The 12,469-nt window shown below is 41.0% G+C and overlaps 1 protein-coding gene across 1 annotated transcript in view; it reads left to right on the forward strand.

The window, feature by feature from the left end:
- The first annotated feature begins 101 nt into the window (after positions 1 to 101).
- The window catches only part of OGFOD1 (2-oxoglutarate and iron dependent oxygenase domain containing 1), a 30,397-nt gene continuing 18,029 nt past the window's right edge, over positions 102 to 12,469 (forward strand). The window contains exons 1-4 of the mRNA XM_004286372.4: positions 102 to 364; positions 2,115 to 2,260; positions 6,311 to 6,357; positions 9,527 to 9,627. Of these exons, the coding sequence (XP_004286420.1) occupies positions 211 to 364; positions 2,115 to 2,260; positions 6,311 to 6,357; positions 9,527 to 9,627 (448 nt within the window). The 5' untranslated portion in view covers positions 102 to 210. The remainder of the gene's footprint in view (positions 365 to 2,114; positions 2,261 to 6,310; positions 6,358 to 9,526; positions 9,628 to 12,469) is intronic.

Below are 12,469 nucleotides of genomic sequence, written 5' to 3' on the forward strand. Positions count from 1 at the left end.
AGCAACATCGATCCAATCGCTGCTGGGATGGCCGCAATATCTGGAGCTCCCAATGGTAAGTCGGGTATGGGGTCCGCCTCCCTTTACTTGGGTACTTCCTATTAGATAGCGGTGGAGAAACACGGGAAATGAGGCATTCTGGGAATTGCAGTCTCCGTAGGAAAAAAGCCGCTAGGTTAGCGTGACGTGGGTCTTGCGGCTTGCGAGGAGATGAGTGGTAAGAGGCCTGCTGAGCCCGTCACGGGCCGGGCTGGGAAAAAGGGAAAGAAGGAGGTGATGGCGAAGTTTTCGGATGCTGTCACGGAGGAAACCTTGAAAAAGCAGGTGGCTGAGGCCTGGAGTCGCAGGACGCCGTTCCGCCACGGTAAGCGGGTGCTGTGAAGGGGGAGGCGCAGCGCCGGGTCGGGGGCCTCTGAAAAAGTCCTGGCACTCTAGCCGATTCCTGAGCAGCGAGGCCACAGGGGAAGAGGCTCTTGGAGAGAGCGTGACTTTGCCACCTCCGACTCTCCTGCCTGGCCTGCTGTCCCTTTTCCAAGTTCAGTTTGGATTTAGAAACCTAGAAGAGGAAGAAATGAAGGCCAGGGAATTTCGGGAAGTACAGGGCATGCAAGTTCATGGAAATTCTGGAATTAAAGGTGAGGTAGAATCTTCTTCACTGATTGTGCGTCGTTGGGCAATGGGTTCAGCTCCTTACTATGTAAAGTAGGATAGCTAATAGTATTTCCCTCAGAAAGATGTTGAGTGTGATTAATAAGCTAATTATGTATGCATCAGTACATATTTTTCTGAGTAAGGACCAGTAAACATTTGGACACATAGTCGAGGGCTTTTGCGGTTTTCCTCCGAAGGTAACGCTCGTTTGTCCCATGATAGCGTAGCCAGAGCATTTGTTGGGAGCTGCCAAATAGCAGGCACCTGAGCTTACTCAGTTTTGCCGGTCTGTAGTTCAGCAACGTGACCCATGAAGGTAAACATGGTTTTGACCAAAGGAAGGAACCTTCATCAAATGATTCCAGCCTCAGCTTCAAATATCACCTGATAGGATAAGAACTCTGCTTAATGCATCGTGCTTTCTCTTCTAAAGTTTGCCATGATTTTTGTTTCAGTGGTTGAGTGCTTTAAGAGATGAGTCCTTGGTGTCCCGGATGCACATAGAAAGTGGTAGCTTAGTGTTTGGAGTGTAAGCTCTGGACACTCAGGGACCTTTTCAGTTTCCTTATGTGTGGGATGGAGATAGTGATGACATCTACCTTAGAACTGTTGAGAAGATTAAATGAGATAATGCATGTTAAAGCACCACAGTGCCTGGCAGCTGGTGGGAGGTGGTGGTGGTTTGTATTAGAGGGGTACGTAATCTGTCCCACCAGAAGCAGTGGGTAAAACGTTGAGGTAAAACTCAAAGAGTTAGAGGAGGTTATGCCTGACCTGATTTTTTTTTTTTTAAGAAGTATGTATTTTTTTAACTTCCTCTAGCAGTAACTTAGGCAAAGAAAAAGGGTTGAAGAAAAATTGGCTACCAGTATTGTTATTCTAATTTTTAATTTGCTACTCTCATTTGAAGTTTGGGGGGAAATGAACTAAGACTGTAAAATACATTCAGTTGAATAAGTAATCGTTGAACTAAAAAACCCCAAAAAGAGCAGAAATCTTAATTTAGTGACATCGTTTGTACTCATCTTAAGGACTAATATTTTTAAGCACAGTACCTTTAAAAAGTAGTATTAAGTGGAGGAAAAAAAAAAAGGAAGAGCCTATAATTCTTGCCCAAAATCTTAAATTTTAGGTACTAGATTTCTGAAAATTCACGACCATCCCTTTTGTATTCTCTCTACTGTGCTGCTCACAGGTCAAAAATACAAAAGGGGGCTTCCCTGGTGGCGCAGTGGTTGAGAGTCCGCCTGCCGATGCAGGGGACATGGGTTCGTGCCCCGGTCTGGGAAGATCCCACATGCCGCAGAGCGGCTAGGCCCGTGAGCCATGGCCGCTGAGCCTACGCATCCGGAGCCTGTGCTCCACAACGGGAGAGGCCACAATAGTGAGAGGCCTGTGTACCGCAAAAAAATATATATATACACAAAAGGGAAAAGTCACAGATAATGCTTTCCTCCCCACAGAAGCCATTGTCATGGACATGGACCCCTTTCTTCACTGTGTGATCCCAAACTTCATCCAAAGCGAAAACTTCTTGGAAGGACTTCAGAAGGAACTTTTGAACTTGGACTTCCATGAAAAGTATAATGATTTATATAAGTTCCAGCAGGTATTTATGGCCCTTTCACATTAGCTTTTCCACTTCAGAAATTCATTTTCTATAAAATCATTGAATACCTTTAGACTTGAGGTTTTAGTTTGGGTTTGCCATTGAGGGTCCTTGCCTTGACGTTGTTAAAAGCATTCATTTATTTAACATAAGCTGAGTGTTAACTATGTGTTTGGTGCTTTAATTATTATATGGCAGTCTTTGCCAGTTCCTACCCTGAAAGCCTTTAAAATCTAAAATAATAGAGGTGATAGTGATGGTGAAAGATAGTCAGAAAATACAGTAAGCCAGTAAGTAAATACATTATAAACAAAAAAATAAGTACATTTTGGGGAGTGGTATAATGAAGAGAGTAGTACGTTGGAAGGTAATAACCATTTAAATTTTTGAGTTCATGTCTTTGTTTTAGGTGGCTTTCTGTATTGCAGTATGTCCTGCAGAGAGTTAGATCTATTCTTTTTAAATCGGTGGACAGTTGAATTTGGCAGAAAAGACTGTTTCAAAATCAAGGCTGGTTTTCCTACTCTTAGGAGACAGGCCCAGTCTAGGAATAAAAACATATAGGTCATTGGTTTCCCCAGTTTGTGGGGAATATCTTTTAGTACATGGCGTACATCACTCTTAGAAATTGTTATAGAACCTCAAGGACATCAGCCTTTAAAATCACAAAAAATAAAATAAAAATGAAGATTAAGAAGTATTTTGTTTTCTTTCCATTTCCCACTGATTTCTTTTTATCTGGGATAAAAGAGTAGCAATTCTCTGTTTTGCATTTATTCTTTTACACTAGAGCTGGTTGTGTCCCCTGGTCTATCTTTGGGCCTTATACATATGATTGAATTAACCAAGTTAGGTTAAATACACAAATGATGTTACTCTTAATAATTCAGAAAATCTAATGAAAAATAACTTTTGTCCATAGTAAAGTTGTAAGATTTTAATTAACCTATAGGTTAATTAAAAACCATGGTTGTCTGCCTTTGTAATTATATCAGCTTTGATAACACTAGGCCTCTTTTGTTGATTTGGGGCTATATGCATCTGATTACTGAAATTGAGAAATCAAAGTGGTTTTTACTTAATGCAATTTGGTAGATGAAAATACTTCTAATTGTGAAGTCGGTAAGAGGCAAAATAGTAGAAAGGGCCCCGGGTAATGAGAGGAAAAAGAAGCAGCCATTACTTTAGATCCCCATGGGTGCTTGGTGAAACTCTGCTGTGAATAATTTTTACTATGCTCACTTTGGGACTGAACTTCTTCATCCTAAGACAGTAAATATAAAACCTGCTTTCAGTCTCCTGTCCCGTAAAACTTCACTTATATCCCTTTTTCTTTGCTTGTGTTGTGAATTGACTTGATAATTGGGTCTATAACAACTTCCAGTCCTCCTAACCAAGTTTGTCATTAGGAGTAGCCTGATACTCTGTATTTTAAAGCAAGCATTACTGAGTGCATGCTTTATGCCACGCTAAGTGCTTTATATTTATTAATTCATTAAATCCTTATAATGATACATTACTGGTTCCTGTTTCACAGATAAACTACATCAGGTTTTCCTTCTTTTCTGGATCATTCCCTTCAACATACCAAAAAAAAAAGAAAGAAAGAAAGAAAGCTGTTAGTTCTTCTTTTCTTAAGGAAAAAAATGCTGTTGACCTAACTTTCCCCTTCAGCTATCACCCCATTCCTCTGCTTGCCTTGACAGTAGCATTCCTTCTGAGTTGTGTATAGTGTCTCAAATTCCTCTTCTGTTCTCTGTTAAGCCCACTTTATTAGGCTTTCACCTGTTACACGCCACTGAAACTGTACTTGTTAAGGTCACTCACAACTTCCACATTAGTAAATCCAGTCATCAGTCTTCAGGCCTGGTTTTACTTGACTCTCGGCAACATTTGACCTACCTTGTTTCTCCTCCTTCCTGGAGACTCTCCCCCGACCCCCCCCCTTACTTTCAGTAAACCATCCTCTCTTCATTTTCCTTCTACCTCACAGGTGAGTCCTTCTTAGTTCCCTTCGGTAGGTTTTCCTTTTGTACCTGGCTTCTTAATGACAGAGTACTCTAGGGCTTAGCCTTTGGATCACTTCCAAACAGATTGCAGAGAGTCTCATGGCTTTGCCTCTACTCTAGGATATTTATGAAGTGTCTCACACTTACCAAAACTAAACTCCTGATCTTCTCCCCCTAAATCTGCTCCACCTGCAGTTTTCCCCATCTCAGTTCACGACAATCTTTCCAGTGGCTGAGGTTATCCTTGATTCCTCTCTCATACCTCATCTCCAGTCCATTGGGAAATCCTGTGGGCTCTACCTTCAGAATATATTCAGAAAAGCCCACTTCGTTACACTTCCACTGCCAACACCTGATCCAAGCCATCTTTTTCTCTCACCAGGATTATCCTCTTAGCATATTAACCAGTCTCCTTACTTCCACCCTTGCCCACCTATAGCTATTGTGTTCTTTTAAAATGTTAATGGAGGGACTTCCCTGGTGCCACAGTGGTTAAGAATCCACCTGTCAATTTAGAGGACTCAGGTTCAATCCCTGGTCCAGGAAGATCCCACATGCCGTGGAGCAACTAAGCCCATGTGCCACAACTACTGAGCCTGAGCTCTAGAGCCCACAAGCCACAACTGCTGAGCAGCAAGCCACAACTGCTGAGCAGCATGCAGCAACTACTGAAGTCCACGCGCCTAGAGCGCAACACAACAAGAGAAGCCACTGCAATGAGAAGCCCGCGCACCACAATGAAGAGTAGCTCCCGCTCACCACAGCTAGAGAAAGCCTGTGTGCAGCAATGAAGACCCAATGCAGCCAAAAATAAAAATTAATAAAGTAAAAAAAAAAAAAAAAGTTAATGGACCCAAGAGAATTGAAAACATTTGTTCACATAGAAGCTCGTACATAGATGTTTGTAGCAGCATTATCTATAATAGCCAAAAAGTAGAAACACCCAACGTCTGTCAACTAATGAATGGATAGACCAAATGTGGTGTGTCTATACAATGGAATATTATTCAGCCAGAAGAAGGGATGAAGTACTAAGTACTGCTGCAACATGGATGAACCTTGAAAGCGTACTCAGTGAAAGAAGCTAGACACAGAAGGCCACATATAGTGTGATTCCTTTTATATGTGATGACCAGCAAAACATATAGAGACAGAGAGTAGATTAGTGGTTGCCAGGAGCTGGGGGGAGGGAGGGTGGGATGGGGGGTGACTGCCTGATAGGTACAGGGTTTCTTTTTAGTGTGATGAAAATATTCTGGAATTAGTGGTGATAGTTGCACAGCAGGTGAGTATGCTAAAAATCCACTGAATACACACTTTCAGGTGGTTAAAATGGTAAATTTTATGTGAATTTTATCTCAGTTTTTAAAAATTAAATGGGATCATATTATTCCTTTGCCCCAAATCTCCAAAGGTTCTCATTTCTCTGAGTAAAAGCCAGAGTGGTTCTAAGGCTCCCATTGCATCTTTGGCCCCTTCTCCTGCTGCTCTCCCCCAAATCGCTGTTGCAGCTGCACAGGCTCCTGCAATTTCTTGAACAGGCCAGGCATTCTTCACACTCAGGATCTTGAATCCACTTTGCTGAGATATTCCCTTGGTACACCTCCCAACCTCCTTCAAGCCTTTGCTTCACCTCAGTGAAGTCTAACCTGGCCACCAAATTTATAATTGCAAACCTTTCCCCACTCTCAGCACTTCTGGTCCCTCGTACTCTGCTTTATTTTCCCTCGACATTTGTCACCTTTTTTTATACTGATAATCGACTTTTTATGTTTGTTGTCCCTCTCCGTCAAGAATATAAGTCCCACTGTAATAACTATGTAAGTATTTGTTGAATGAATAAGGCACAGAGAGGCTAGGTAACTTGCCTGAGTCACAGAGCTGCCAAATGGAGGGGCCATACCTGAAACCCAGGGAGTTTGGCTTCAGAGTCCAGGCTCTTAACGACAATGCTTTACTGCCAGAGTGTTCCCTAAACTAGTCTCCTCTGTGTGTCTGATTTATGAAGGAAATCCTTTTTTTTCTTTTTTTCATGATCAAGTCTGATGATCTGAAGAAGAGAAGAGAGCCTCACATCTGTGCTTTAAGGTAAACAAGCGCTCATATTTGTTGGGTGCATAATATGTGCCAGACAGAGGAGTAAATGTTTTAAATGTTATGTCATACAACCTTTGTTGGCGTTATTGTCCCCTTTTGTAGAGGAGGAAACAGACGCTGAGAAATTAAGTAACGTCTTCAAAGTTAACTAGGTAAAAATTGAGGGAATTAAGATATAAACCTAAGTCTGTCTGATTCCAGGGCCCAAGTTCTCAATGATAAAATGTTCAACCGTTAGTAATTAAGGAAACAAATTGATGCTGGAGATACCATCTTTCACATGTTAGTTTGCAAGTATTTAAAACAAAAACTCCAGTGTTGACAGAGGGGTAGATACCTTTATACAGTGCCGCAATCTTGAAGATGGTTTTGAAAGGTGTATCAAAACCCTTAAAATGATGCTTGTCTTTTTGTAGTGTAATTCCACTTATAAGAATTTATCCTGAGAAAATAATTAAGGGTGTGCTCAAAAATTCTATACAAGATTGTTTATTTTGATGGTGTTTCTAACACTGAAAAATCACAAATTAAATGCCCACCCATCAAGATATATATAGCTACTGGTACAAAACAAAGTGAAAAACTATACAATCGTTGAGTATGATGTGTCTTTTTTTTTTTATTTGGCTGCATTGGGTCTTTGTTGCAGTGCACAGGCTTCTCATTGCGGTGGCTTCTCTTGTTGCGGAGCACGGGCTCTAGGCACACGGGCTTCAGTAATTGTGGCTCGCAGGCTCTAGAGCGCAGGCTCAGTAGTTGTGGTGCACAGGCTTTGTTGCTCAGCGGCATGTGGGATCTTCCCGGACCAGGGATTGAACCTGTGTTTCCTGTATTGGCAGGTGGATTGTTAACCACTGTGCCACCAGGGAAGTCCCAATGTGTGTGACTTTTAACACATGAGTATGGTAAAGTTATTTCATCATTCTAAGGTGCTTTTTGTGTGTGTATTTTAACCTCTCTGAGACTCAGTGTCTCACACAATTATTGTTGTATCCTATTTTTTGAAGTGATGTATAAAATGATGATACTTCTTGCAGGCAAAGGCATATTAGGCTAGATGAAATAAACTTATCAAGAGAAAAGTTAAAATAGCACACATGGTGGATCCCATATGAAAAAAGAGACGTATATTTGGATACCTGCGTGTGTACAAAGGAAAAGACTTGGAAGGATGGAATGTTTAAATCTGGCTAGTAGGACTACAGGTTTTTTAAAGTTTCTTTTTACCTATAATAGGGTTTTTTCCTAGTTTTGCTACAGTAAGCCCATGTTACTTTGTAATAGCTGTCTGTTTTTCATCTATACAGTATACGTTATATTTTCTCATTCTTTTCTTCTCTGCAATATTTCCATAAATGGTAGCAGTCTGCAGAGTTTATTTCTTCTAAATCCTGAAGTATTGCTCACGTGTTAACTGTAACTCATAATATTTCATATTTATTTTAGACCTTTTTTCCCCCAAGACCATGCTTTAAAGCACTATCTCATTAGTTCATACCACACCTCTGGTAAGTATTTCTTTCCTATGGGACTGAGTTACATTCTGTATCCAACACATAACAGCCAGATGGTATGAGAGATGTAATTCCTTGGTCTTTACCGAAAGGTGATCTTTTTATTTCCCAATTGGGTTCTGTGATTTCTCTCATGAATACAATTAACAAATGAGAATGACGGCAGAAAATAACCCTGTCGTGACACTTTCATAGGGTAACTAGAGAAAGAGCTTTCTATGGAATAAATTTGTGGAAGCTGATGTTACCAGTAACAGAGGGAGTGAAGGCTTTGATAATACTAGTTACATAAAACATCAAGATTCAAGATTTTGTGAAAATGTTGACCACCTACATTACCTGAAGCCTGGTTTAGCAGTTTGCTATGCTGACCTATTATGTCTAATTTGCAACTCTGCCTATAAAAGTTACATGGCACTTTTGTTTGGACTAACCAAGCACAATATTTTATGGAATTTTTCGGATTGGGTAGCATACAGTGTAAAAAGATATTTGGTAATAAAATTTCAGGGCATCAACCTGGAGACTTGGTATCTAGTTATTAGCAGTATAATTGCATTTTATGGGGATTTCAGTGATGTACATTTGGACTAGAATGATCCAAAAAATACTGTCTCTTCATGTGCAAAATTTGAACTAACATAAACCCTTCAAAAATGTTTTTTAAAATGTTTTTCCAGTTTTATTGAGATATAATTGACATAAAAATGTTAATTCATCAAAGTTAACATAATTTCAAAGTTGACTGCCAACTGAGTAAGTTTTAAATTGTGTTAGAGTTCTATACAGAGCCACTTTAGCTGGTAAATGGAAATGTTCAACCATCTTTGTTTTTTTGGTATCCTGTTAATATCAGAACTTCTGTGAAAGAGTTTATTATTACACAATTAGCATAATAGTCACCATTATTTTAATCTACAACAGTGTCACCCACCCAAGTGTTCATTAAACAACAGTGCTAGTATTGGTGCTGAAAAACAGCTCTAAAAATCAGTGACTTCGGGCTGCAACATTGGTGTTCCTATGACAAAGGCCAGACCACTGTCACAATAAGGCAATACTATAAATTTAAGAGTAAGAAAAATAAGATGAGGGACTTCCCTAGCGGTCCAGTGGATAGGACTCTGCGCTTCCACTGCAGGGGGCACTGGTTCGATCCCTGTTGGGGAACCAAGATCCCTCATGCCACATGGCGCAGCCAAAAAAAGAAAAGAAAAGAAAACGGGCCTCCCTGGTGGCGCAGTGGTTGGGAGTCCACCTGCCGATGCAGGGGACACGGGTTCGTGCCCCGGTCTGGGAAGATCCCACATGCCGCGGAGCGGCTGGGCCCGTGAGCCATGTCTGCTGAGCCTGCGCTTCCGGAGCCTGTGCTCCACAACGGGAGAGGCCACAACAGTGAGAGGCCCGCGTACCGCAAAAAAAAAAAAAAAAAAAGAAAACAGTAGAGCAAAAATATATTGCAGTAGAGAGATTTACATTTATTTCTCTGGGACTGTTACTCCTAAACTTTGCAAGTTTAAAGTGAGGAACGTTCTCAAGAATAGATCTTAAATAAACCAAAACCTCCAGGAAAAAATAGTTGTGGCATAGATCCAAATGGAGCCCACATTATGGTGTAACAAGTTATCTTTTGTTTACATTTCTAGGAAAATTCTCTTTGAACACTTCCGGGCTTGGCTTTCAGACATTTCAAAGATTGACCTGGAATCAACCATTGACATGTCCTGTGCTAAATATGAATTCTCAGGTAAGAAAGATTAAAATCTTGCTGTCGCTAAGATTTCAAGGCTTTAACTAAATGATGATGGGAAGACAGTTGTCAGTGTTCCAAAATCCTAGACTTCGTGTCACTGCATAGCATGAGGATCTTCTTGATGAGTACAGTCTGACCCAGCTCATGTATAGAAATGCCCATCTTATTGGAAGGTATAAGGCAGTGGTTCTCTTTGGGAGTATGTTGAAAGCTATGAACATATTGTAACCAAGCAAGGGCTTGTGTGCCCAAGGCACACAAAGCCAAGCTCTTGACAGCGGTGTTTGTAGCAAAATAAGGATGCCAAGCAAGGAGAATGGGCAGCTCACGCTCAAAAAATGTGAACTCCCCAGTGGCTTTCAGGGAGGGGTCTTTAAAGACAGGGGAGAGGGCTTTTGGATGCATGATCAGCTTGTGGACTTCCTTCTGATTGGTTGGTGGTGAGGGAACAGAATGATGTTTCAGGAATCTCAATCACTGACCTTCTGGTTCCAGCCGGAAGTCTGGGGTCTGTGTGCTTGTGGTCAGCACATAATTGCCATCCTCCACCTGGGTGGTGAGGGGGTTTCTTAGTTTCTGCAGAACAACTCAAAAATATGCATCAGATTCTTATCTCTCTCCCTTCAGGAGGAACTAGGAGTCCTGTGACTCTCGTTTCCTAATCATTAACTGCTTGAGCCTGCTCTTTGTAACCTGGGGGAGGCCCAGGAGACTGAAGTCTTTTTTTCTATAAACAAGAAATAAGGGACACAGAGGGGCTTTTGTGCCCAGGAAGGCCTTGCAGGGTCCTGCTTGGTTTCAGTATATTCAGAAAAAGGCCAATAATGCACATACACACCAACTTTGCATACAGTATCTGGAAATTCAGAGGTGATGGTGTAAACTACTCTTAAACTTCCCAGGAAACACATATTTCCCTCAATGTCTTTTTTTTCTTTTGAAGGTAATGAGTGAATATATTCTTAAGGAAAAAACATCAAACAATATAGAATACAGTGTAATTCACAATAGTCCCCTTCACCTTCTCCTTGTCCCTCTTTATCTTCAGATGTGTCCACTGTCACCAGTTTGGGGTGCATCCTTCTTGTTACCTTTCTGAGCATATAAATGTCCTTTTGATAACATGTTTGGTTTTCATCTGGAAGGAAAAGTGTTTTGTGTTGTTTTGTTTTACTAAACAAAATTCTGCTTTGGGTTTACTCTCCCACATTGTCCTAGGGAAGTACAAATTGGTAACAGCATTTTGAGAATAACTTAGACACATGAAGAGTCATACCATATGCCCTTTTCTTTAACTTTTTTTTTAATTTGAAGTAATTTCAAACTGACAGACAACTGGCAAGCATAGTACATTAAATAAGTTTTTTTCCATTTTACCTGAGAGTAGGTTGCCCTTAGGATGCTCCGTGACCCCTGAGTACTTCAGTAACTCCTACAACAAGGACACTTCTGCTATGTGACAGTAAGAAGCCATCAGAATCAGGAACTACGATTAATACATTATTCCCATCTAATCTGCAGGCTCCATTCAAATTCTATGATTTGGTCTTTTATAGCAAAGGGATCTGGTCCAGGGTTGCACATAGCATTTAGTTGTCATCTGCCTTCAGTCTAGAAAAGTTCCGCAGTCTTTCTTTGACCTTCATGATCTTGATGCTTCTGAAGATTTACAGATGAGTTATTTTGAAGAACTTTCCTCATTTTGGGTTTGTCTGCTGCTTTCTCATGATTACATATGTGTTCTTTTTTTTTTTTTTTTGCGGTACGCGGGCCTCTCACCGTTGCGGCCTCTCCCATTGCGGAGCACAGGCTCCGGACGCGCAGGCTCAGCAGCCATGGCTCATGGGCCTAGCCGCTCCACGGCATGTGGGATCTTCCCAGACCGGGGCACGAACCCGTGTCCCCTGCATCGGCAGGCAGACTCTCAACCACTGCGCCACCAGGGAAGCCCAGATATGGGTTCTTTTTACTGCATCTTATCAAGTGGTAGATGGTGTCTTCTATTACTACTGATACTAAGTTTGATCAATTAATTAAGCTGGTGGCTGACATCAAGTTTTTCCACTGTAAACTTGTTCTTTTCCTCTATTTAATAAGTATTTTGTGGGGAGACACTTTAAGATTATGTAAATATTCCATTTCTCATCAAACTTTGATTCACTTCTTTTAACATCCACTGATATTTCTTTTTTTTTTTTTAACATCTTTATTGGGGTATAATTGCTTTGCAATGGTGTGTTAGTTTCTGCTTTATAACAAAGTGAATCATTTATACATATACATATGTTCCCATATCTCTTCCCTCTTGCGTCTCTCTCCCTCCCACCCACCCTATCCCACCCCTCCAGGCGGTCACAAAGCACGGAGCTGATATCCCTATGCTATGTGGCTGCTTCCCACTAGCTATCTACCTTACATTTGGTAGTGTATATACGTCCATGCCTCTCTCTCGCTTTGTCACAGCTCACCCTTCCCCCTCCCCATATCCTCAAGTCCGTTCTCCAGTAGGTCTGTGTCTTTATTCCTGTCTTACCCCTAGGTTCTTCATGACATTTTTTTTTCTTAAATTCCATATATATGTGTTAGCATTCGGTATTTGTCTTTCTCTTTCTGACTTCCTTCACTCTGTATGACAGACTCTAGGTCCATCCACCTCATTACAAATAGCTCAATTTCCTTTCTTTTTATGGCTGAGTAATATTCCATTGTATATATGTGCCACATCTACTTTATCCATTCATCCGATGATGGGCACTTAGGTTGTTTCCATGTCCGGACGATTGTAAATACAGCTGCAGTGAACATTTTGGTACATGAGTCTTTTTGAATTATGGTT

The sequence above is a fragment of the Orcinus orca genome, chromosome 20, assembly GCF_937001465.1.
Source record: "Orcinus orca chromosome 20, mOrcOrc1.1, whole genome shotgun sequence".
Classification (NCBI taxonomy): Eukaryota; Metazoa; Chordata; class Mammalia; order Artiodactyla; family Delphinidae; genus Orcinus; species Orcinus orca.